Genomic DNA, 25,232 nt, shown 5'->3' with positions numbered 1-25,232 from the left:
GGCGAGTCCGCCTGGCGCCTTCTCGGAAGACACTTAGGCGCAGGTGCAGACCGCCCCTGAGGGCACGCCCCACGGCTGGGGTGCGCGCGCCTTGCCCTGATGCGCATGCGCACGAAGGCCTCGACAGGGGCGGGACGTCGCGGGCTACACCCCCTGCAACCCGCCCGTGGTCAGCGCGCGTGCGCTGGGAGCGTGCTGGGCGTGGCCTCCTGTGTGTCCGCCCCTTTCCCCAGCTAGCCCCGCGGCCGCAGGCGCTGACGTGGCCGCCGTCAGAGCCGCCATCTTGTGGGAGCGAAACCAACGCCTGGCTCGGACTAGTAGCCGCCGAGGTGAGGGCGAGGGGTGAGGACCGCGGTGGCGGGCGCTGGCCAGGGCTGGCGGCGTCCGGGGGCGCCTTGGGACTCGCGGGGGAATCTTCGATCCTGGCGGCAGCGGGGCCGGGCGGAGGGCGGGCGAGGCCGGGGCCGGGATCTTGTGGGCCGGGGGCGGGCCGGGCGGAGAGGGTCGGCGGGTGCCTCGCGGCTCCCCGCAGGCCCCCGGCGTCGTCCCACGGTCTCCTTCCCTCTCCCCGCCCGTCCCTTACTCCTGCTGGCCGCCGGCCGCAGCCCGGAAGTGCGCCCGGACGCCGGGCTCTCCTCCAGGAAGCCTAAGCTTCCTGCTTCTCTCTCCTCCTGTCTCTCCTCCTCCTGACGCGCTCCCCGGGTGGAGGGTGGAGGGGAGCAGGCCACCGGGGTTCGGCGGGAGCCGCGCCCGGACGACAGGCGAGCGAACAGAACAGCCTGCGGCCGGTCCCCTCGCCTCGAGGACCGGGAAACTGAGGCTCGGGCTGCCCCGCGACGCCGTCAAGGTCACTCAGGTGGCGGGGACTTGCACGTCGGCCTCCCGACTCCAGTTCCTCTTTGCTCCGAGGTCGGCAGCTGGGGGAGGGGAGGAGGCGAGAGAGACCAGGTGGGCAGGGACCCCGTGCTCTGCCCGGGCTGCTGAACCGAGGGAGCATCTCCGGGGATCGCAGAGAGCCCATTTTTGTCCCCCGTGAGATGTGCTTTGGGCTCACTGAAGGCTCCGGTGGCCTCCAAAGGGCTGCTTTACCCTTGCTTTTACCCCAGGGTTGTTTCACGGATTGTCGTCGGGGACGGATAGGAACCCCCCTTCCGATCTGGTGAACCTTCAGCCTGCCAGCGAAACGACCTGCTCGTAGACTCTGGGCATCCTGGACAGACAGCAGAGGCCAGACCCAGTGCTTTCTCACCCGGGTGGTTGTCGCGAGTGAGACTGTAGCTGGACAATGGCACGGGACTGAGAGTGTTAGATAACTGCGAGGTGGCACTCTCATTCTTTGCAGACAGCGAGTTGCTGCTCTGCAGGAATTGAGCAGAATTACACACGAGACCGCAGGGGGGCGGGAAAGGAAGGGAGGTGGGAAGTTTTGGGTGGTCCCAGAAGTCACCAGTGCTGTTGTTGGAGTGGCAGTTTGTAGTTCTTGTTTCAGAAGTAGTGGTCAGCAGTTTTTCCTGCCGGCTGTTTGCATGGCTGGTTTTGGCATGTTCGTCAGTGTGTCCGAAGGAGTGTGAGGTGCTGGCTCCTGGGGCCCTGCGCCACACGTGTGACTGCATGGATGTGTGCTCACTTAATTCGAGTTTTCAGCAACTCCGCCATGTAGCCAAAACAGCGCTTGAAAGGCAAGGCATACTGTGATTAGCTGGGTCCAGAACTGAGAGGAACTGAGTTGTGAATGTAAATCACAAATCTGGTCGGCCACATTGTTAGAGGAGTGTTGTCTTTGAGGAAAGGTTTTCACAGGTTCACCTGTAGGGGAACATATATCACTAGAATCTTCAGGTATGTCTTATTGAAAATAAATCCAGATCACTGCAGTAATTAGGAATGTGCTGCCTGTGAGGCAGATATTCAGAATTACTACTTGAAAAAAGATGGAAAACGGGTGGTTTGGGTAACAGCTGACTCACTTGCTGTCTACTCATCTTTGAAAGTTGGTAGAAAGCAGAAACTGGTTCTGTCATGTGGTCTAGCTATTTGCTGTACCTCTTGCACAGTATGGGGAGGATATTCAGGCATCTTCACCTGCTGGTGTGCCTCTACTGAAGACTAGATAGGCTTGAAGCTATAGGAAGGTGCATTCGGCTTTACTTTTTCCACTTAAGTAAAATTTAATATGGATGTCACCTCCGATGGCCATACGAGTAAATCAAGAGAAAAAACCTGTTGTGCAAGTTCGCGGAGTAGTATATTTATGTGGTTTGAGAAGTTGAATCCGTTTTTTTTGGTTCTTCAAATTAAATGTTGCTTTGATGTATGCGTTTAAAATCTGCTCTTAATCACTGGCCAAGCTCACCAGTCTTTTCTACACACTCCTTGCAGAGCCGTGACCATTCTAGTGAGCAGGTGTCAGACCCAAGCCCGCCTGTGGTCTCTCATGGGCATGCTCCCCTTTGACCTTTCATCTTCATAAAATTAGGAGGGTGAAAGGAAATAAAGTGCACGTCTGTCAGAGGTAGATGGGAGAGAAACATGAAAATTCATTTCAGTGGGGAATCTTAAATTAGATAAGAACTTGCCTTTTTGTGTGTGCTGTATCTGTTGCTCATTGGCATGGATTGGTTGTTAGGGATGTCCTGCCTGCATTGCCTGAAGTGGTCTTTTGGGAAAGATTTTGGTCACTCTTGCTGGGAAGTAGAGGATGGCTGGGAGGCATGGGAGGAGTGAGGTATGTGTGTGCATACAAGGCAGGAGGTTGGGATTCCAGGTCACATACCACACCTCAGCCCTGCTTTCATCCTCAGGTTCACGTCCTCTTCTGATTGTTGTCAACCCTTTGAAATACAGTTGCAGCTCATGTTACAGCTGTGTTATTCTTGCAGGTGGTTCAGCATATACAGGTGGGTCAAGTGGCCCGATTAGCTGAAAAAAATGTGAAACTTAATAGACACATGTAAGCCCTTTATTCCTAGGAGGGTCTATCAGGCCCTCACCCAGAGTCCTGTCACTCCTGCCTCCCACAGGGGTTGGGATGAGTGGTGGGGCTGTCTTATCAGGGCTCCACCTCTGTACCGTCCCTGATTCCTGTTTCCCGTTGTTTACACATAGTGCTAACAAGGGCTTGGCAGCCTGTCATCAGCCAACAGACAGTGAAGAGTGGCACCTATGCAGGCCCCAATAATAGGGGAGAAGTTTAAGGGCCAAGAAGGGAAGAGACAGGAAAGCATAAAAGGCAGGTAGGGACCGGCCTGTGGCTCACTTGGGAGAGTGCCAAGTCAAGGGTTAAGATCCCCTTACCAGTCACCTTTTTTTAAAAAAGGCAGGTAGATTTTTACAGATATAGCAATTGGGAATGATCCGCTTTAGGAGGCAAACATTTTCCCACACCTCTGAGACACAAGGCGTCATTCAATTATGATCCATGCACATTTCAGGAAGTTAGAAGTGTGTTGTGTATTTTGAAAACTTTCTAATCGGAAACTATTAAAATAAACTAATCCTTAAAGGGACGCTAGCAAGCTAGAAGGATTCACTTCCAAACGGCTTCCAGTGGTGGTATGACTGTATGTAAAACAGTTAATATCTTTCCATTTGTGCCGTATGTCAAATTATTTTTGCAGTACCATATGTGCCAAAGGGGGAGTTCAGTGGTTCTGGTTCTCTATCTACGGAAGTTTGTTTTTTTTTTTTAAGATGACAGGTAAGGAGATCTTAACCCTTGGCTTGTCAGCACCATGCTCACCCATTGAGCTAACCGGCCATCCCTATATGGGATCCGAACCGTGGCCTTGGTGTTATCAGCACTTTTAACAGGAGAGGTTTTTTTTTTTTTTTTTAATTTTTATTTTGTTGATATACAATGTGGTTGATTATTGTGGCCCATCACCGAAACCTCCCTCCCTCCTCCCTCTCCTCCCTCCCACCCAACAATGTCCTTTCTGTTTGCTTGTCGTATCAGCTTCAAGGAATTGTAGTTGTTATATCTTCTCTCCCCCCCCCCCCCCGGTTTTTTTTTTGGTGGGGGGGTGAATTTATTTAATTTTAGCTCCCACCAATAAGTGAGAACATGTGGTATTTCTCTTTCTGTGCCTGACTCGTTTCACTTAATATAATTCTCTCAAGGTCCATCCATGTTGTTGCAAATGGCAGTATTTCATTCGTTTTTATAGCTGAGTAGTATTCCATTGTGTATACCACATTTTCCGTATCCACTCATCCGATGATGGACATTTGGGCTGGTTCCAACTCTTGGCTATTGTAAAGAGTGCTGCAATGAACATTGGGGAACAGGTATACCTTCGACTTGATGATTTCCATTCCTCTGGGTATATTCCCAGCAGTGGGATAACTGGGTCATATGGTAGATCTATCTGCAATTGTTTGAGGAACCTCCATACCATTTTCCATAGAGGCTGCACCATTTTGCAGTCCCACCAACAATGTATGAGAGTTAACAGGAGAGATTTTTAAATATCGTATCAGTGTGATTTAGGTACAAGTGACCAAGAAGATGATTTCTAGGTTTTATATGGATTGTTCCTGAAGAGTGGGAATGAAGGCAGAGTTAGATGTGCCCACTGTTTAATGTCAGGGTTCAGAACAAAGTGCGTTGACTTGTCACACCTTCCTGTCTTAGGTAGATAAGAATGCAATTACTAGTTAAGAGATTGAATCCATTATTTTATAGTAGTCCCCCCTTATCCGCAGGGGATGTGTTCCAAGACCCCCAGTGGGTGTCTGAAACTGTGGTCAGTACTGAAACCTGTATATACTCTGTTTCTTCCTATACACATATATCTTTGGTAAAGATTAATTTATACACTTTGCACAGTAAAAAACGAACAATAGCTGATGATAAAGTAGAACCATTATCACAATATACTATAATAAAAGTTACACGAAGGTGGTCTCTCTCTCAGAATATCTTACTGTACTGTACTTACCTATTTTTGGACAGAGGTTGACCAAAGACACCTGAAACCCTGCATAAGCGGGGGGTCCACTATTTTTAAAATACTACATTTTTTGGCACTTTTGGTGGTGAAACTGCTTAAAATATTTATAGCTTTCAGCATTTCTTTTCTGTCAGAGATACAAAATGGTGAGAATTAGTGGGGGATGAAGTGAAATGTGTTCTTACACTGGAGGCTCCTGGGGCAGGTGTGGAAAGCAGGTTTTGTACCTACACCCTCCCTCCTGGTGATTGGCATCGCTGAGACACCAGGCTTTTGTATTCTGTAATCAGCTGCATTTCTGCACCCCTGGGTGTCCACATTTTACAGTCAGAGCAGTGTTCGGAGTGCACAGCGCATGTGTTCAACTTTAAAGCAGCATTACATTCATTGTTGACTGTATAAGGTTTTTTCTCACCAACTGAGTTTTAGGGAAAGCATATCTATAGATGTGTGTGATTGATCTTTTTGATCCCTGAGGGCCCTGATAAGCATTCTTTTACCATTGTTTTCTTCTCTCCCTGAGGTGAGTCACTTGTGAGGTGCCCAAGGGAGGAAGAGGGGAGGGGTGGGGAGGAAGGTGTGGACTGGGCAGAGGAAGCCCTACTCATCGAGAGGGCCGGGCTAGGCGTGGCAGCGATCAAGCTCTCAATACTTATGGAGCGTCCGCCCTCCTGGGGAAGGCAGGCAGATGCTGAGACCTCACCTGACAGGTGACATTTGAGCAGAGGTGTGAAGGAGTGAGGGATCAGATGGATCTGAGGGAGAAACTGGAAGCTTGTCTCTCACAGGCCAGGACAGCCAGGAGCAGAGTGTGCGAGGGGTGGGAAGACTGCTGACCTGTGGTCCCTGGAGGGGCTAGGTCAGTGCAGTCTCCAGAAAGGAGGTTTGGGAAACTCATGGGAGCATTTTGGTACTCTCAGGTTGAGTGAGGCAGTGCTGGACCTCGTGGCAGTGGCAAAAATGCACCTTATATGTCTGTACCATAGCTAGAAAATCTGTGCTTCCTAAACCTGGCTGTTGTACACACAGGGGCACGACTTTTTTTTTTCTGCATAGTTTGTTATAACAGATGTTCTGAATTTTCCAGGAACACAGTTACCTTGTGAATCAAGGGTGATTGTGTTTTGTTCTTTTCAGAACCTTACCAAGAGTTGTTCTCTGCTTCCAGAGGAGAGCAGCTGTGTTGAGGGGCCCAGCCTGCTCCATTCGCCTTGCAGCGTGGTTGTGCCCAGTGCTGAAGTGCATGTCCTGTTAAGAGTTGCATTCCTGTACTTATGGGCCCCATCCCGTTAATGCTAGGCCAGGGCACTGGGGCTCCTCATGGCATTGGTTGTGTTGTCATTGGCTCCCTTGTGGGATGGCAGAGGAGGGGTATAAAGGGCATTGTGGGCAATGTGTTGCTGGCCACTGTGGCCATGGTAAGGACCCTGATGTGACGGGCACAGACTGCTGGTTCACCTGACTGAGAACGCACGTGCTGTGGGGTGCTGGCAGAGCACAGGGATGCTGGCAGAGCACAGGGATGCCAGGCGAGGTGTCTTCAGGTGCAGGTCTGAGGAGTGGGGAGGGAGTTGCTCGACCACAGTGGAAGAGCCTGGGGCTGCTACCTTCAGCAGGAAGGTTTGGGTGGAAAGGCTGTTGTTTTAGGGGAGGATTTGAGAGGAGGGGGTCTATCTGGGAGTAAAAACATCGGGGGGTCACTGTAGGGGTCACATCACCTAGAAAGCATGGCAGGTGCTGGAGTGTGATGGGGCCTTGTCACCTGAGGGGGGCCTTGGAGGCCCTTAGGTGGCATCAGCAAGTGTGTATTTCAGAAGTTTCCCTGACCCCAGAGCTGCTGGCGGCCTGTGTGTGGCTAGAGATCAGAGGTTGTAGCTGGGACAGTGGCCTCCCAGGGCTTGTGGGGGGTGATTGCTCCAGAGCTGGGGGGATGTTGGTGACAGCTCCAAATCCCTGCCGCACTTGATGTTTCTGTCTCCTCTGGAAGAGCGAGACTGCCATTGCTCAGAAGAGGAGGTGGGGATGCCTTTTTTTTTTTTTTTTCAATTTTATTTTTATTTTTTATTATTATTATTTTTTTTTTTTTTAATTTATTTTTTTTAAAGATGACCAGTAAGGGGATCTTAACCCTTGACTTGGTGTTGTCAGCACCACGCTCAGCCAGTGAGCGAACCGGCCGTCCGTATATGGGATCCGAACCCGGGGCCTTGGTGTTATCAGCACCGCACTCTCCCGAGTGAGCCACGGGCCGGCCCCTCAATTTTATTTTTAAAATGAAAGTTACCTGAAGGCAAAAATCAAGTTTGGAGATTGGCTTAATCATTCATGAAGCCACCACATTATTTTTTGACCTTGCACTGTAAAGCGTCTGAGGGGCCCTGCCCACTCCGAGCAGTTTGAGGAAGAGAACTTGGCTCTCTGAGAGGTTATTTTATGAGAGCATCACTATCCATTTGCTCTTCCAGTTCCCCTTTTTCTTCAAGTGGTGTGGAAGGGGCCTCTGGGATGCTGGGTTCCCAGCCCCGCCCTGGAACAGTGGCTTGCAGCTGCTCGGTGCCCAGCATGTTCTGTGGTGACCACATAGTCACAGAAGTAAACTGACAAAACTACATGGATGCATCTAACTTGGCTGCAGAAGTCAAGAGTCCCCTTACCCTTCTTGTGGGCTCTGGCTGCCCCACCGGATGCTGGATGGTATTGTGTAGCGTAGGTGTGCAGGAGCAGCCTGGCCTGTGTGTGCCTGCCCTCCTTGAGGAGGTTGTGGCCGGAGCTTGTGTCCATCAGCCTCCAGTCATTGCCAGGGCCAGAAGCCTGTGAGCAAGGTGTGAAGAGATGCACTCCTGGACCATTGTGTTCAGCTCAGCTCCGTGAGCGTCTGTTGGGCCTGTCTGTGCCTGACATGTCTCCACTGCACAACTGCTTACTCTTTATCGGTGTGCACCAAGAAGAATGTGATGAGTCAAAGGCTGGTCAGTAGGGAGTGTGGGCACAGCCTGAAGGCTCAGCTGGGCCAGGTCTTCCTGTTAGTGCCAGCCCTGTCCCACACTGCATGTCCTCTGCCCCACTGGGTTGGTGGAGACACAGTTCCAGCTGACTTTCCAAGGTCTGCTAACCAGCAGCCTCCAGAATCAGTTGGGGAGGGGCCTGAGCTGGGGCACTGTCCGCTGGTGGTTTCTCAATTGTATCTTTGCATCATCATTGTAAATTACTGTGGTTTCCTCCATTTTCAGTTTGCGGTGTGCTTTTTTTTTTTTTTTTTTTTGAATAAAGATGACCAGTGAGGGGATCTTACCCTTGGCCATCCCTATATAGGATGTGAACCCGTGGCCCGTGGCCTTGGTGTTATCAGCACCACACTCTCCCGAGTGAGCCACAGGCAGGCCCTGGGGTGTGCATTTTAATGTTTTGGGTGGTGCAGATTTGTGCTCTGATCTTTGGTTTTTTTCCAGCTTCAGGTCCTTCAGGCTTAACTTGATTTGGGGTCAGAGAGAGGTTACCTGTGCCCTTCTTGCCAAAGTAGAAATTTTGCTCATTAGTTGCTAGGCTCTGCTGCTCCATGGGCGTGGAGGCCAGAGCTCACTCACCTGGGTGTGTGCTGCTGCAGGGAAGGCCAGGAAACTGGGCTGTATTCTGGAAGGCCTATGGCCAGTGACAGATCAGGGTTCTGCTTCTGAGAGAGGAGGGAGACCAGTGCCTGTGACGAGGACACGTACACAGAGCTGGCACTCAGTGGGAAGACGCTCCTGATGCAGACACCACAGCCACCACAGTCCTCAAAAACTTGCAGATCTTGTAAACTATTTTAGCTCCCGTCAGAGGCCATGTGACAGAGATGGGTCCTGATAGCCTCCCTGGTTATTTGCTCAGAGCTGCACATCTGTAGATTTCAGAAGGATGTAAGTGTGTTTGGTGAAGTGCTTTGAGGACAGTTCTGTTAAAAAGTACTAATAAATATGAATAAGGAAGACATACAGAATATAAGTTAGCATTTAGTCAATGGACAGTGGCTCTATGGTATTCATCTTGCTATAGTAAAGAACTTGGTTCCTGGGATGGAATCACATGAATGAAACTCATTTCTAGCTGTGCACAACTATTTAAGGATTTCACCTTAAAGCTTAAGCTGGCAAAGAGCAACCTAAGTTGAATTTTACTGATTACCCCATCTAAGAATCAGACCTGATAGGTATTGTCTCTGTCTTAACTCAGAAGGCCAGCCACTGTGGGGAGGCAACGTGTGCAGAGAAACAGACATGTTGTTAGCAAGGTCCTTGGCGTTGAGGAGCTGGCCTGGGTTCCGGGGCATCCCTCATTTTCGATGGGCCTGGAGGGGGCAGTTGGTGCCTACTGAGTTCCTACAAAATGTCCTGAGAGTTTTATTTTTAAAAAACAACTGCAGATTGGGTGATGACTTGAGGATTTATTTAGCTGATGTGCCAGAGTCCTGCGTTGATGTACAAAAAGCAGTTTGTGTGATTTTAGTATGTGACCATATCGCATTTGAAAGTAGAGGACCCCCTTTTAAAATCAAAATTCTCATGTGTGTTGGGGATGATTCAGGTTTGCCTGTAATTGATCATCAACGTACACATGACTGTTGGAAGGCTGTTGCTCTTTAAATGAAACCCTTAAAGAAAATATTTTATAATGTACATATGTTCCTCTGGAAAATCTTCACCTTTGTTAATTTTCCTCAAATTAGATATTAAAGCTGACATTATGAACTATTGATCTGTGCATTTTACTAAATGTAATTTACACTTAAATGTGATTTTAATAAAAGAAAGAAAGCATTCTTGAAGTCACCAGGTTTCCATTCCTGTGAGTCCTGTTCGCAGGAAGATGGGAAGGAGTGGCCATGGGTCAGCAGCAGAGAGCAGAATCGGGAGCATTGGAGCTTGCTCACCTATGCTCTGAATTGGAGGTGTCTCTTCGTGGTGATTCCTGAAGGTTCAGGTTATTACTTAGGGATTCCGTTGAATAGACTAGCTCTGACAATTTGAGGGGAACGGCGAGCTTTCTGCCAGGGCCTGTTCCTCTGCACAGCTGCAGTGTGGCGAGGGCTCTGTCTTGCGCTTGTGCTGAAGTGTCCCTGTGACTTATGGGGACAGTGGACAGTGGCAGTCACTGGTGCCCGTTGGTTACTTTTCAGCAGCTAAACAGGTTAGGTTGGATTCACTCATTGATGTGGAACGGGTTTGGACTCGCAAAGCAACATTTCTCCTATCTCCTGTTGGGAGGTGGCTTCCTCCCCATCAGGCCCCACCTCTGGCAGTGATGTGTCAGGAACATACTCACCAGAGTTCAGTGTCCTGTTCTTTACTTTGATGCCTAAAGGCCACCCCTACCATTGTTCTCTGCTCCTAACAAAGTAACAAAGAGTAAAACCGTTCTTCCTGAAGGTCCTTTCTTCACCTAAGGTGGAGCCTGCAGTCTGGTCAGGAGAGAGAAACAGGCCGATAGTTCCTCTTCTCATCTGGGCTGCGTCTCGTTTAAGTCCTCCTTCCCCGGGCAGCCCTCTTCTGACGGGTGTGGCATCGCACCATGCACAGGCAAGGGGGCTCTCTGAGGAAGTCGGGGTTTTCACTGCTGACTAAGACACAGGATAATTCAGATGGACCTGAAAAACGGGTTTTGGCTTCTGTGCGGTGGTTCTGGTGGAGAAAAGGGTGACACAGGCATGCCTGGGCTGGGCATTACACGAGTTAGGGCCTGTGCCGAGAGGCCTGGAAGTGACTTTAGTGGTCAGTGTGGGGCTTTCCTCCAACCACAGAGATTGTGTGAACCCTGGGCCTCTTATGAAAGCAGCAACAGGGCCAGGGCCCCAGGATCAGGAGCGGCCAGGACCTGGGCCTCGTGAGGACACTGACTGTGTACACAGCAGGGTGGGTACCTGTGTTTGTGGGTCAGTGTGTTGAACCTCAGACTGAGGGAGACTGCAAGCTTACCCCATCCTGGATCCACCACTTTCCCCCTTCGGGGGCCCCAGTGCTCTTATCTATTTTAATAAGGAAAAAACAGCCATGGGGAAAGGCTGGGGTCATGTGGTCATCAGAGGACCCACTGCCTCTGAGGGTGGTACGACTCCAGAGCACAAAGAGGTGGCAGCAGCAGAGATACATGGACTGAGGACAGTGCTTGGTCCCTGCTGCTAGATGTGGTTCACCTGGCATGTTCTGTCCACTGGTGTGGTGGTTGGAGGCAACACGGACCCTTTTGCCCCTCAGTGCCCAGTTTTGTGATTTTTATGGACATGATACTTCAACAGCCACCTCTGCCCACCCCACTCTACCCACGCCCAGTGCCTTTCACCACCTGCCTGGAACTCCGTTCTAAATTGACACACCTACACAATTTCTTGGTTTCTCCATCTTAGATGTGTTAATTTGGACAGTGATGATTGGCCTTTTATCCCATAAGTTTGCACCTCAGCTTCCCATTGTCCCATAGCAACAGTCATAGTGTTAGGACTCCATGCTTATCATTTACTGCTGAGCCAGGTCACCACTGGTTCATGCTTTCCTGGAGTAAATTGCAAAAGGACCTACCTCTCTTTCTGTTCGGTTTCATCCTTGAGTTTTTCTGTGTACCTATTGTTTTTCCCAGCTCCCCCAGAAGTGCCAATCCCCATCATGAAAACATTCAGGTGGTGTGCCCCTGTTCTGCAGGTGTCCACTTGCCTGCTCCAGTCTGCATAGTGGCGACTGAGGCTGCTGCTCTCCCTCTATGTCGCTTTGGGCTCCCACCTTCTCTCTTGTTCCCTGGGTCCTTGTGGGAGCCTCTTGAGGAAGGGGCACAAGAGAGGCCTTGCAGTCTGATATTGTCTTTATTCTACCTTCACAGTGATTGATTCTTTGGCTGGGTGTAGAATTAGAGGTTGAAAATTAATGTTCTCAGAATTCCAAAAGCATCACTGAAATCTTCCCTTCTGGGGTGCTTGTAAAGTGTTGGCTCTGGGTGTCCTGGACTTTGCACTGTATCAGGTTCTCCCCCGTTCTGGAACACTTAAGAATGTCTTCCTCATAATTCTCTAGCTTTTTAATTTTGGGGATTTCTGTTAGTCACATGTTGATCTCTTAAGTTGCTTCTCATTTTCCTTTTTTATCTGTGTATTTTTGTTCTGCTTTCTGAGAGCATTGAATTTTTCATTTTGGCTGTCTGTAGTTTCTACCAGGTCGCTCTTCTTTTCCTTTGTTGTAGTATCCTCTTCTTGTTTTATAGACTGTCTTCTGACTGGTTGATGCTGGTGTTGCGGTGTGTGGTTTTTGTTTTTTTAATTTGGTGTTTTGTTTTTTTTCTTCCTTTTGAATAGTCTCCTGTCTTGCTTGCTGCCCTCCCAATCCCTTGTTTATGTCTCTTATGTTGGAAGCCTTCAAAAAGGAAACAGGGGCTTGGCTCTTTTGGGGGCCTCTGGTTGCTCGTGTGCAGATCTGCTGGGGCACACAGGCCTCTCAGTTCTGGAAACTGAATGGGGATCTCAGGGCTCGAGTGTGTCCATGGGCCCATGTCCCTGTGGTCAGACCCCCATCCCGTCCTGTGTATCTCCAAGCAGTTCAACTTTCTCTACTTGGTCAGGCATTGCTTCCCTCCTCTTTGTCCTTACAGGTCTGTAAGTCATTTTTATTTCTTTATTGGCTATGGTTTCAGGAATGGACTGAAAGAGGTGTATATGGAGTCTATTCTGTGTTCCTGAGGTGTTCTTCACCCTCTTTACTTAGGAAGTTTGGCTGTCCCAGAAAAAGGATTGACGTAGTAAAGGTCTAAGTTTCAGAATTCATGTAATTTTTTGAAAAGGTAATGTGGTTCAAAACCAAAACGAAGAACAAGCTGTCCAAAGACACCAGAGCCAGCTTGCAGGGCCCTGGTGGGACAGGAATGTATGGGCTTACACAGGGTTCAAGAAATGGAGAAGAGGGGGCATCTCCTTTTAGTAGGGTGCTGTAGTGACTGGATCAGAAAGTCACCATCTGACCATCATTCCAGCCAAAATCCAGCCGAGAAACAGCGGGGTGCCGGGAGGAGGCTTAATGAGGAGCTGGCTGTGTTCACAGTCACCTGGTGTTACCCACAGAATGCTCCCTCAGCACCTGGGGGAGTGCCCGGCGGCCTGCCCTACGGAGCCCCAGCGATGCGTGATCGGGGTCTTTGGCTACTGTGTGGCCATGCACATGTGTAGTTGAGCTGAGCAGCTCGGTGTTTTTGAGCACCCCGTCTGGCACCTTGTTTAGTTTTCTCTGTCAGTACATAGACAAATTTCTTCCATTTTGAAGGCTGCATAGTCCTCCGTTGTTTGGTTTTATTAGGTGCTAAAAATCTCAAAATTTTCAGTAATCAGCATTTGAGAAATTGACCTTTTTTTTTTTTTTAAAGAGTCTCAGGACCAGCTGACTGGATTGGTGTCCCCCACATTTGTGCTTTGCTTGGGGACCCTGCAGCCACAGTGTGAGTCAGACACCATGCACATGTCCTCACAGGGGCATGCTACTGAGGGCTTCCTGCTGTCCCCAGCAGAGCCGTGGCTGTTTGGTCCACCTGAGATGCACAAGCACTGCTTTGGCCCACTTCTCCCGAGAGGGAGCTGCAACTTGAGCTCAGGGACCAGCCTACCTACCTCGCACTGGAGGAGCTTCCTGCCCTCACAGAGTGGGCTCCCTCCCCGTCCCTGTGTGCGTGAGAACCTCCTAGGCCCGTGCTTCAGTTGCCCAGGGTGGGGGTGGTCATGATTACTGTTACCTACCAGTGCAGTGGGGAGACATGTTGGGTGTGTTAGGTTGTAGAGATCTTTAATGCCTCCGAAAGCACAGTTTTTGACAGTGAATGCCCCTTCCTCATGTGCGAGTCGAGGTTGGTTGTAGTGGCCATCCTGCATCCTGATAGCCACAGGTTGAATGGACTTGTCCTTGCGGTTCTCTGCCTCCTTGGGAGTGGCTTCCTGAGACGATGGCTACAGCTGCTCACATTGTGAAAAACCCTTTCCTAAGCTTCCCAGTCTCTTGGTCATAAGGTAGATTTGGGGAGCTGAGCAGACAGGTAGGCAGGGTTCTCTTTCTGTTGCTCGGGAACCCAGATTGCATCATATCTCACCCTGTGAGTTTTCAGGAGTGACCAAGTCCCTAGGTGGGTGGCTTTTGAACCACTGCTGCAGGGTTCGCGCCAGGCAGCAGAGACAGAAAGCTAGACATCTTGTCTCCACAGGTTTCTCTGGCTAGTGTCACTTCCACCCATCCACGAGAATGGGGAATATCTTTGCGAACCTCTTCAAAGGCCTTTTCGGCAAAAAAGAAATGCGCATCCTCATGGTGGGTCTGGATGCTGCAGGGAAGACGACGATTCTGTACAAACTGAAGCTCGGTGAAATTGTGACTACCATTCCTACCATAGGTGAGAGGCCCAGCCCTGGGTGCCGAGTTGGGGAGGGCCCGGGGTGAGGTGGGCAGCCCCTGCTTGTTCTCCCGTGCTCCACTGGCACCAGGGGCACAGAGGTACCTCATCCTGCAACCCTGCCCTTCCCAGGTTTCAACGTGGAGACCGTAGAGTACAAGAACATCAGTTTCACTGTCTGGGATGTGGGCGGCCAGGACAAGATCCGGCCACTGTGGCGCCACTACTTCCAGAATACACAAGGTGAGTGTGGATACCGTGTGCTGCTTGTCCTGGAGCCAGCCCTTGTCCTGTGTGGTCTCATCTGCTCTCATGAGACAGAGGCCGGCCTCCTGGGGGGCCCATAGGCCTCCATACCCTCTATGGTTGTAGTGGACAGTTAGAGCCCCAGGAGTTGGATGAGGTTGGGCAGATGTGCTTTCAGCATTTGCAGCAAAGACACTTGTGTTACAGGTTTGATCTTCGTGGTGGACAGCAATGACCGGGAGCGTGTGAATGAGGCCCGCGAGGAGCTCATGAGGATGCTGGCCGAGGACGAGCTCCGGGACGCAGTGCTTCTTGTGTTTGCCAACAAGCAGGTAGGCTCCTGGCCCAGCCCTTGGAGGGGAGCAGCTGGGTCCAGAAAGGGACGAGGGCAGGTTTGTGGCAGATGGGACTCGTGCTTTCTGTCCTGGGGGCAGCCTGCTTGCGGCCTTTCCCGTTGACCCTTCATCCTTCCTAGGACCTTCCCAATGCCATGAACGCAGCCGAAATCACAGACAAGCTGGGGCTGCACTCTCTGCGCCACAGGAACTGGTACATTCAGGCCACCTGTGCCACCAGTGGGGACGGGCTCTATGAAGGACTGGACTGGCTGTCCAATCAGCTCCGGAACCAGAAGTGAACGTGAACACTCCCCTCCCCCTCTTCCTTCTCTCCGCCCTCTGCTTTACTATCATGTGGCAAATGTGCGACTCTGTGGTATTGAGTGCCAGAAGCTGTCTCCATGGTTTTGGTCACAGTGTGCATCGCACCATGCTGTAAATGTGGCAGACGCAGCCTGCAGCCAGGTTTTTTATTTAATGTAAATAGTTTTTGTTTCCAATGAGGCAGCTTCTGGTACTCCTATGCAATATTACTCAGCTTTTTTTATTGTAAAAAGAAAAATCAACTTACTGTTCAGTACTGAGAAGGGATGTAGGCACATGGGCACCTGGCCCCCAGGTGCTGTTGTGTTAGATGAGCTGGATGCTCCTCCTGGCTTATATCTGTGTTGAGATCCATTTTGGTGGTTGGTTTTTAACCCAAACTCAGTGCATTTTTTACAATAGTTAAAAATACAAGATAAGGAGAACACTTGAACACACAGAAGGGAGACTATGCCTAGTGTAGGTTTTGCAGTAATGGTCTGAATACTAGTCCATCGGCTCGACTGTTCCCCTTTGGGAACGTGAGGCAATGACAAAACCAACGGAATCCATCCTGCATGGTCACAGTAGAGGCCCCGTGACTTGCTCGTCTTTGGGTCACCCTGCATTCCATAACCTTGTGCTTGTATCTGTGCTCACACGGTCACTAAGGGGATGGACTGGGAGGCCACAGGGGGCCAGCCTTCCCCTGGGTCAGCGTGTGGCCGCAGCTGAGCCCCTGCCATTCCCAGCGCTCACACGCTCAGACACATTGGCGGACTGTCTGGCATCTCACCAGCAGGAGTGTGTGCGCGCTGGGAGAGTCGATCCATTCTAGTGTCGCCGCCCTCGGGATCACCCCCATCTCCGTGTGTGAAGTAGCTTTCTCTCCCTCAGCCTGCAAGGGTCCGATTTGCCATCGAAACGACGACCTCTACTTTTTTCTTTTGTATTTTGATAAACACTGAAGAAGCTGGAGCTGTTAAATTTATCTTGGGGAAAACCTCAAAACTGGTTTATTTGGTGTTGTGGAACCTCTTACTGCTTTCAATACACGATTAGTAATCAACTGTTTTGTATACTTGTTTTCAGTTTTCATTTCGACAAACAAGCACTGTAATTATGGCTATTAGAATAAAATCTCTTCAGTATTTCACTGGCTCTCTAGTGTTTCAGTGTCACTGCCGACGGACAGACTGCCTCCTAGAGATGAGAGAGTGGAGAGGGCCAACCCCGGGCACTGCCAGCTTCGCAACGTCAGCCTCCCCAACTGCTGTTCTCGCTGCCCTCCCCAGACCCAGGGATTCCACTGCCTGAGTCGGGTCGGGGTGTGTGTGTGTCAAAACCTTCTGGAAACATTTCATTCCTCTCTCTAGAGGTCAGACAGGGCAGCAGTGGCCACACGGGAGGGGAGGCAAGGGTGAGGGCCCAAGGGTAGGGGCCATGAGTGCCTGGGGGCCACAGCTCCCCTCACTCGACCCACTGCTGGTCCAGAGTGCTTTGTGCCAGCTAGGGAAAGGGTTTCCCTGAGTGAGCATAGCCCCTGCCTCATCAAGGCACCATGGGTGAGGGTGGGGAGCAGCTGGCCCGGGGGGGTGTGGCAACCAGCAGGTCCAAGGTCTGCCCTCCCTGTGGGCCATTTCCCTGGGCAGGGGCTGCCCTGTGTGGCAACCTAGAGCTGTGCTTGGCCTCTTGCCTTGGCCTGTTGGCCTGACCTTCATCCCTGAAACAGCACCCAAGATAATGTGCTCTCCACTGAGGTGGGCCATGTGCAGAGGGCAGAGGCCACTGAGGTACACCCCAGGACCACAAAATGTTCTCCACTTAATTTCTTTCAAAATCAGAAGCAGGGGCTGGCCCATGGCTCACTCAGGAGAGTGTGGTGCTGATAACACCAAGGCCACAGGTTCGGATCCCGTATAGGGATGGCCGGTTAGCTCACTAGGTGAGGGTGGTGCTGACAACACCAAGTCACAGCAACACCAAGTCAAGGGTTAAGACCCCTTACCGAACATCAAAAAAAAAAAATCAGAAGCGGAAGAGTAATACATATTAATCAAGCCTGGGTTCTGTGTGTCTTGGCCAAGGAGGGTTTCTAAGTTGCATGGAGCCCAGTGGCTATGCATATGGTGAGCAGCCCTGGCCTGCATCCTGCATGCCCCTTTGTGGGGACAGGCAGAGGTGGGACACCCAGCCCACCACCCAGGAGGAGGTGAGCTGGACTCACACGGGCAGGCAAGAAGATGGTGGCCCCCTTGGTGGCCTCTGGGGGGCACAAGGGTGGCCAAGACTCCAGGTACCAGCGACAACCCCACCCAGCTGAAGCTGCTCCTCCATGGACTTAACCTCACCTGCCCCCAAGGTAAGGTAGTCCCAGGGGCCAGGCTCTTGTGCCTCAGCCCGCAAACCTGCACTGACTACTCCCTGCTGGCTCTTAACCCTCCCTGGGTGTCAACCCCAGGTCAGCTGGGCTCTGGAACACTGAGGTCCCACCCAGACCACCAATGGGGAGGACTTGACGTGGGTCCCCTGAGGGAACATCACAGGAAAAACAGGGCCACTCTGTCCCCCTCTCAGTGGCGTCTCAATAACTCCTGACACTGACCTTCCACTTAGTATGATCATGTACTTTCCTTTTAAAATAAATTTATTTAAGTACAAAAAGTGAGTCCATATAAAGGAAAAATAGAAGTAACCATATTTGGTCCAAGCTAAACCTCTTGGCAGGGGCAGGAAGGAGAGAAGCCCAGGGCTGCTGTAGCAAGGACAGGACGGGACAGGACAGGGAGGAGTCTGGTCTCTGCTGGAAATTTCCAAGCAGGCTTACCTTCACCTGGGGAGCTAGGGGTCATTTAGCAGAGCCCTCAGAGAACCCACTGGGCTCTGCAGGCAGCCAGGCCGGGCTCTGCAGACCCCAGTCACAGTGACCTGGAGGGGTTTCCCCAAAGTAGGCCCCTCCTTAGCCGGCCAGTGGCTCCCAAGGCCCAGGAGGCATCAGCAGGCACATGCTCAGGAGCAATCCACAGATCAGCTGCCTGCCTCGCCCCACCTCACATGCCCACAGGCAGGCCTGGCCCATGAGGAGTGCCTCCCTGGGGGGGTCAGGGTGGGAATGTCCACTCGGGAGCCCAGTCCTCAAAGGGCTCCACATGCTCTGGGCTCTGGCGTCTGTGGGTCCAGCAGCGTGCTCTCAGGCATCAGAGTCCCTACCGTGCCGATGGTGGGACAGGCTCCTCCCACTATCCCTGCTGTGTCCCCTCTTCCTCCTTTTGCAGCAGGGGGAGGAGGAGTCAGAGTCATGCCTGCGGGGCCTGGGGAGACAGGGACAGACAGTGCTCAGAGGCAGGTCCCTGTGTTGGGCAGCAGGAGCCCCCTCCCTCAGAGCTGGGCCTGGGCCCACCGTGCAGGAGCTGGGGATGAGGAGGAGGTGCTGGCCTCCCTCCTGTGCTCTTTGTCTTTCTTTTTTTTCTCTTTCTTGTGTTTCTTTTTCTTCTTTTTCTTCTTTTCTTTCTTGCTTTTCCTGTGGCTCTCAGAGCTGCAGGGGAGGTGGAATACAAAAGGGCCTCAGCCCCCAGCCCTCGGGGGACAGGGCAGCTGAAGCACTGCCGGGTCCCATTTGGCGAGGGGATCTGCTGTGGTGGCCGCCGCCCACTTGTGCCTCTTTAAGTTAGGTGAAATTAAACCAGATGTCAGTTTCTTAGTCTCCCAGGACACCTGTCGTGCTGGAGTGCCCTGACAGACTCACCACGGGGCAAGTTAGAAGACCCTACCATGGCTCCGCCTTGTCCTCCGCGCGGAGCTTCCTCCTGGCCGAGGCTGGGGAGGACCTGGGCCCTCTGCTCTCCACGCGGTGGTGCTGCAAGAGAAGCCGCACTCTGGGGAGGGGGCTGCAGGATGGCCCCACACCGGAGACGTTCCAGGGAGTGCACTCGGGTTTCCTGACCTCCATTCCCCACCCCACTCCCATGGGACAGGCTGCTGCGTTCCGTGGGGGGGAGGAAGGGGGTTACCGTGAACACCGACAGCCCCAATTTGGCGGCCTCCTTGTCCTCCCGGGACAGTGCCACGCGGCCCGCGGAGCCACTGCGAGGACATGGCGGTAAGAATGCCCCCTGCCCGGGGTGTTGGGAGGGGAGGTGCACCGCGGACCCCCGAGGACCACAGCCCAGTCCCTGCCCCACGCAAGTAACTCAGGCCCAGCCCGGTGTCTCAACCCCTCTCCCCCACCCTCCGCCCCAGGACCCTGCTGCACCTGGTGCTGCCCAGCCCCAGCAGCCGGTCCACGCCCTTTTCGTAGTCGCCTCCTTCTCGCTTGCAGACCTCCACGAAGTCCTGCGGGGGTGCGTGGCGGTAAGACGGGGAGGTGCTTGGGACGAGCAAGGGCGGCCTCCCAACCCTTCCTGGGACCCTGGGCGCTGCCCACCCTGGGGAGTTACCTCCTTGCTCAGGCCCGTTGGCTGTTTCTTCACGTTCCTGTAGCCGCTGAGAGAGGCCGGGGTCAGTGTCAGGCCGCTGCGGACCCTCCTCGTCCTTCCCTAGCCGCCCAACTCCGGACGGCCCCGCCCCCCGGAGACCCCCTTCCTGTCCGGCAGCCCCGGCCCCGCGGGGCACTCACAGCGCGGCCAGCAGCGCTTCGCGCTCCGCCTGCCGCACGGCCGCCAGCTCCTCCTCGCGGCTCGGCCCCGCGCGCGGCGCCCGGCCCTTGGCGTACCAGGTGAGGTCGCGGCCCTTCTGCCAGCGGCCCACGGGTGCCATCAGCGAGTTGCCTGCGGACAAGGCGCCGTGAGCCCCGGGCCCACCCGCCCGCCCGCCCGCCGACCCCGGACGCCGGCCACCGCCGCGCCTTCCCACCCAGGTAGTTCTCTCTCTGCTTGTCCGTCTTCACGTCCTCCCAGTTAAACTGGTCCTGCCCGCCACGCACGCCGCCGCGGATGGAGCCGAACATGGCGCCGGGGCCGCCGCAGCCAGCACCCGCGACCCCCGCCCCGAGCCCCAGTCCGAAGGACACCGGCCCTGCCCCGCCGCCGTCCCGCCCCGTGCGCCGTGACGTCACTCCCGCGCCGGCCTTGCGCGTCTGCGCATTTCCCCGACTCCGGCCGGGCGTGGGAGGGGCGGCGCGGGCAGGGACCGAGCTCTACCCCTGTGCAGCAGACAGCCGTTGTTAGGAATCCCACCGTGAAGGGGCGCCAGTGCCGGGCCGGCCGCAATGCCCCGAGGCTGCCCGCGGTGTGTGGGGACGAGGGTCGGAGCTGCGGGCCCGTCCTCGGTTCCCCCGGGAAAACTCGGGAGTACGGTGGGCGGAACCCGCGCATTACAAGCGTTGCTCAACGACGGGGGGTCCCAGCCCACCGTACAGACCAGATACGACTGCGAGGTTCGCGTTGAGCCAAAGTACGGGCTGGACTGCACCTGATGTGGGTCGCAGTAGAGTCACAAGAGAACACAGGTCACTGCCCCGTGCAGGGAGGGTAGTAGAACGCGGCACAGAATGAAATCGAAGGCTTCCTAAGCCCAGGCACCTCTGACCTGCTCTGGAGGAGCTGGTGCCAGCCACAGTGGGCGCGTTCACGTTAAGTTACTGTGGCTTTACTAAAAACTTAAAACTGAGAAGCAAGACTTAACTATATTTTGTTCTGACGGGGCAAGCGGAAAAGGAAGCCTGCAGCACCCAAGAAGCTGCTGGAAGACGTGCCTAACACCGTTATTTGGCACTGCTTGAGTCACTGGTTGTAACTGTCAGCTAATGATTCCATGTCGGAGTTAAGCAAGTTAACGCACTTAATGATTTGTGTACTTTCTCTATATTAGCCAGGAAAACGTTTGGATAAAACAGCAGCCACCCAGATGTCTTCCGTGCACTCTACCCTGGGCTAGATCCACATGGCAGCCTCGGCTACCCTCCCCACTTCCTATGGTCTGAATGTTTGTCCCTCCAAATTCGTATGTTGAAGTCCTAACCCCCAAGGCGATGGTATTAGGAGGTGGCGCCTTTGGGAGGTGACTAGGTCATAGGGTTGAAGCTCTCATGAATGGAAGTAGTATCCTTAGAAAATGGACACCCCCACCCCCACCCCGAGAGCTCCCCTGCCCTTTCTACCATGTGCCTATAAGCCAGACAAGCCATTGGTCACTGGAAGAGGTGGGGCATGGGTGGAGGGTGCACTGGCTGGAGTGTTCTGGGCAGAGGGGGCACTAGGCATCATCAGTGTAGATGGCAATGAGCTGGACTGAGGGTGGAGGGGACCAGAGATGCGCAGCAGCACAAGGAGGGCTGGGCACAGTGAAGCCACTGCAACATTGGAGGAAGGGGGCATGGGACAGAGCAAAAGCAGACAGTGCAGCTGGGTGGCCAGCCCAAAGCTAGCAGGGACTGGAGCAGTGGCTGGAGGAACATAGGTTGAGGAAGGCTGTTCATGCAGTAACCATGTGGGACAAATGGGTGTCCTTGTCCAGGCTCTGCTCCGTGGAGCTGGGAGAGGGGCAAGAGGGCTGAGGAGAGAAGGGCCATGAACAGACTTCTTGGGAAGGGCCTGTGAGGTTAGGGCCCTACCCAGCCCCTTGTACTGCAAGCCCACACAGACCGCTGATGCCCACCTCATCCCAGATCCTCCCAGTGAATGTGTCTGGCTCTAAGCTGAAAGGGAGACAGTGTGGTAGCAGGCCCTGCGATGCCACAGGATGGGGACAAGGGACAGTCCCAGGGACCAAGACAGAGACAAGGGGCAGCCCCAGGCCTGGGTCTGGCGTGTCTGTGTAGTATGTGCACTCTTCTGTCTGGTAGAAGCCAGTGGAATGTGAAACCAACTCCAGGAACACAAAGTAATGGCAGACTGTGGAAGGCCCAGTTGCATGTATGTGGATACTGTGCAGACTAGACTGGGAGACAGCCAGGCCTGGCCACTCCCCTGGGGCAGCCTCATTAGGGAAAATCCAGGGAAGGGAATGCTGGGGAGGCCAGCTGCAGGCTATGCTCTGGATGGTCCCTACATCCTGGAATATCTGGCTCTTCAGGGCCACTGTGTTCCATCCAGAAAGTGGTAACCCCAGGCTCTCCTGAGGCTGGGAAGGCAGAGCTGGGGATGATGGTAGCTCCCTGCCCAGAAGTCCATGTGTGCCATGGCCCCGTAGCAGTGTCCAAATCCCACAGGTTTGACCTAAACCAATCCTAAACCCCTCTCACCTGCTCTGAGCCCCAGAGCCCCCTCTGAGCTGATGCTTTCCAGGAAGTCAAGCTGTAGGGCCAGGCACACAGTGAGAAGGAAGACAATAACAGGAGATAATTTAAAATTAATTTAAAGATGGACACCCTCCTGTTTTCACAATGTCCCCGGGTCATTACAAGCTGCAGTCACTTCTTGGTCTTGGTCCAAAACTGTCTGTAATGCTCCACATCAAAACTGTCGACAGGCTCTGGCTCCTCCTCCTTCCTCGGCCGGAGCTGAGCCTCGCGCCTCCGGAGCCTGGCCCTGCGCTCCTCAGGAGAAAGGGTGTCCAGGTCTATGGGCATCTGTCGGGGGAGAGGTCAGGGTGCATCCATGTGGCTGGGAGAATGCCAGAGCTACTGAAATGATGGCCCCAGCCTTCCTCTCAACTTGTGTCTTCCATCTTATACTAGCTCAATTTGTGTATTTTCTATGGGTGCTTCCTGCCCTTCAAAGCTTTCATTCTTTAAAATTTTAATTCTGCTCCTTTTCCTTAAATTCGATTTTTTAAAAAAGCACACAGCCTGTTAATCCCATCTGATTTTGGCACTTGGAGTGAGTTCTGGGTCTAAACCCTCCTCTCCTAAAACAACCTGCTCCCCGCATGCAGTGCAGTACAGTGACCAAAGCTCCCCACCCCCACAACTTCCTCTGCCCTCAAGCAGGCACCAGAGAGTGCCAGGTGGAGGCTGCTCACCACCAGTATGCGTCGAGGCTCCCTGTAGCGGATGTGGATGGTAGAGCCGTCCTGCCTGACCAGCAGCACTGGGTAGAGGCGTGCATAGGCCTGGCGGCGTACACGAGTGAGCAAGGCCCTGTTGCTGTCGGCCCACCAGGAGGATGTATGCAGGTGGTGAGGCACGGGGGTGGCTGCTTTCATGGCACTCTGCCGCAGCAGGCTGCAGACAAACACACGTGTGCTGGTGGAGGTGGTGCCGGGGCAGAGTGCCAACGTGGCCCAGGCCAGCCCTATGTGGGCATGTCGGAGAACTGCCTGACTGCAGGAGACACCAACAGAGCCTGGTGAACCACACCAAGGGCAGAATGGGCCTTGGCGGGGGATCCCTGAGGAACCACAGTCAGTGATCAGAGCAGCTCTGGCCCCACAGCCAGGATGACACTGCTAAGGGGTGAGCAAAGGCAGGAGGATCCCAGCACTGAGGACAGAGGATGACAGCGAGGACCAGGCAGGCTTAGAACAGCCCTCTCCTGGTGAAGAGCAGGACATTCCCTGGTGTGGCCCCTGACAGTAATTCAAGGGGCCTGGAAGTCCATGCTTACCCAAGCAGGCTGCCCATGGCCGCCATTCCTCCTTAGACCCCTGGTGGCACGTGGAGGTAGTCAGTCACTGGCCCTGCTGTGTGAACTGCTGGGCAAGAAAAGATGAGATCTTAAAGGAAGGCTCTGCCACCTAACTGATCCTCGTCAAATCACAGCCAGGAATGAAGCCACAGACCGAGGGAAATCTCGGACACCTATGGAATCACCAGATCACTCCCCCACCTCTCCCAGTAACCCCGCAGGCTCCTCAGATTAGAATCGCCTGGGAAAGTTCTCCCAAAAGCAGATGCTTGAGCCCTACTCCCAAAGATCCTGAGTCAGTCTGTGGCAAGGCCCTGTTGCCCTTCCATTGGGTCAGGGAGTCAGAGAAGCTACTCCAGAATGCAGTAAACAGTGGAGCTTGACCCATACCTTGGTCATTACTAATTTTCACAGAAAGCCAGTGAGGTGAGGATTATCACGCTGCTTACAGAATGGCAATAGAGGCCCAGTCGCTGCTTTTGCTATGCGCCAGGGAAGTCCGTGCTCAGGTATCCAAGGTGAAGGCCAAGGATTTCTAATACTCTATTGCACGGGCAGCCAAGCACGCGGTTTCCTTTGGCGTTCTCTACAACTAACCAAGGACGGGACCCAATGGGAGAGGTCCTGTGCTTCTAAACTGGACATCCCACTTGGTCAGTACCCTACGTCCACAACCCCACCGTGACAGAGGCCCAGGGCCAGCCCAAGGGGTCTGCAGGGAAAGCCCCCTGCCCCCTCCCGCCTCCCTCCCCCGGACCCCACCGCGACAGGGCCCCGGGCTGGTCCAGCCTCTCCCTGCCCCCTCCCCGCCTCCCGCCCCCCGGGACTGCTCTGCGCCCGCACGAGGCGCCAACCTGAGTCCACCACTGTCGCTGCGGAGCGGCCTCGAGGACGAGGAGTCCGGAAACCCACTGGCCAGATGGGAAACTGAGGCCAGGGACTGGGCCAAGCAGAGGGTTACGACCCACGGGGTTCCTGCGCCGCCGCCCGCGACGTCACCTGCAGGCGCTGAGTCGCGCGGAGATAATGTCACGAGGGGCGGAGCCGACGCGGCGGAGGCGTGTTCCCCGAGGGGCGGAGCGAGGCTGGAGTGGACGCAGCCGGCGCGGTTCTGTGTAGGACAGGGGCGGAGATGGGCCGGCGCGGTGCTGACGTAGTCCCTGCGGGGCGGGCGCCGAGGTACGGCCTGGTGAACCGGGGAGGGCGGGCGTGAGCTGGGCCGTGACCCCGGCACCGTAGGGCGGGGCGGCGGCTGCGGCGGTAGGACAGGGCGGGCTGGGCCGCGCGGTGGGCCCCACGTCCCCGTGGGACGACCGCTATCAACCTGAAAAGAAGCTCCAAGAAACCGCCTCTCTAGAACAAAAGATTTTATTTGGGAATAGCAGAGGGTTGCAACAGCCGAGGAAAGCGGGGGCAAGGGGGAGTTTTTTTAAAGACAAAGCCAGCCCGGCTGGTTAGCACAGTCGGTGAGAGCGTGGTGTGGGTAACACCAAGGTCAAGGGTTCGCG

At 53.8% G+C, this 25,232-nt stretch overlaps 3 protein-coding genes across 7 annotated transcripts; 1 reads left to right on the top strand and 2 right to left on the bottom strand.

Moving 5' to 3' along the window:
• The first annotated feature begins 236 nt into the window (after positions 1-236).
• On the top strand, positions 237-16,373 carry ARF1 (ADP ribosylation factor 1). Of its 2 annotated transcripts, none has more exons than XM_063095292.1 (5): positions 237-329; positions 14,148-14,333; positions 14,466-14,576; positions 14,787-14,911; positions 15,055-16,373. In XM_063095292.1, exons 2-5 carry the CDS (start codon positions 14,186-14,188, stop codon positions 15,214-15,216), a joined length of 546 nt encoding a protein of 181 aa, XP_062951362.1. In that variant the 5' UTR covers positions 237-329; positions 14,148-14,185; the 3' UTR covers positions 15,217-16,373. The 2 variants fall into 2 exon arrangements, with proteins under 2 accessions (XP_062951362.1, XP_062951363.1); XM_063095293.1 differs by lacking the exon at positions 237-329 and adding an exon at positions 13,373-13,394.
• A 1,476-nt stretch (positions 16,374-17,849) lies between these two features.
• On the bottom strand, positions 17,850-20,233 carry C4H1orf35 (chromosome 4 C1orf35 homolog). 3 transcript variants are annotated; one of them, XM_063095273.1, is made up of 8 exons: positions 20,072-20,233; positions 19,836-19,986; positions 19,657-19,702; positions 19,473-19,552; positions 19,231-19,303; positions 18,991-19,076; positions 18,621-18,755; positions 17,850-18,531 (listed from the first exon to the last, which is right to left on the bottom strand). In XM_063095273.1, the coding sequence occupies exons 1-8, from the start codon at positions 20,163-20,165 to the stop codon at positions 18,411-18,413; spliced, it is 786 nt and encodes a 261-aa protein (XP_062951343.1). In that variant the 5' UTR covers positions 20,166-20,233; the 3' UTR covers positions 17,850-18,410. The 3 variants fall into 3 exon arrangements, with proteins under 3 accessions (XP_062951343.1, XP_062951344.1, XP_062951342.1); XM_063095274.1 differs by having other exon boundaries at positions 19,657-19,693; XM_063095272.1 differs by lacking the exon at positions 19,657-19,702.
• Positions 20,234-22,497: 2,264 nt separating this feature from the next.
• MRPL55 (mitochondrial ribosomal protein L55) lies at positions 22,498-24,667 on the bottom strand. 2 transcript variants are annotated; one of them, XM_063095297.1, is made up of 4 exons: positions 24,579-24,667; positions 23,704-23,788; positions 23,120-23,321; positions 22,498-22,727 (listed from the first exon to the last, which is right to left on the bottom strand). In XM_063095297.1, the coding sequence occupies exons 2-4, from the start codon at positions 23,727-23,729 to the stop codon at positions 22,569-22,571; spliced, it is 387 nt and encodes a 128-aa protein (XP_062951367.1). In that variant the 5' UTR covers positions 23,730-23,788; positions 24,579-24,667; the 3' UTR covers positions 22,498-22,568. The 2 variants fall into 2 exon arrangements, with proteins under 2 accessions (XP_062951367.1, XP_062951366.1); XM_063095296.1 differs by having other exon boundaries at positions 23,704-23,791; positions 24,579-24,665.
• Between the last annotated feature and the right edge of the window lie 565 nt (positions 24,668-25,232).

The sequence above is a fragment of the Cynocephalus volans genome, chromosome 4 (genome assembly GCF_027409185.1).
Source record: "Cynocephalus volans isolate mCynVol1 chromosome 4, mCynVol1.pri, whole genome shotgun sequence".
Lineage (NCBI taxonomy): Eukaryota > Metazoa > Chordata > Mammalia > Dermoptera > Cynocephalidae > Cynocephalus > Cynocephalus volans.
The sequence above is the reverse complement of the archived record's forward strand: the minus strand, read 5'-3'. Positions and strand labels throughout refer to the sequence as shown.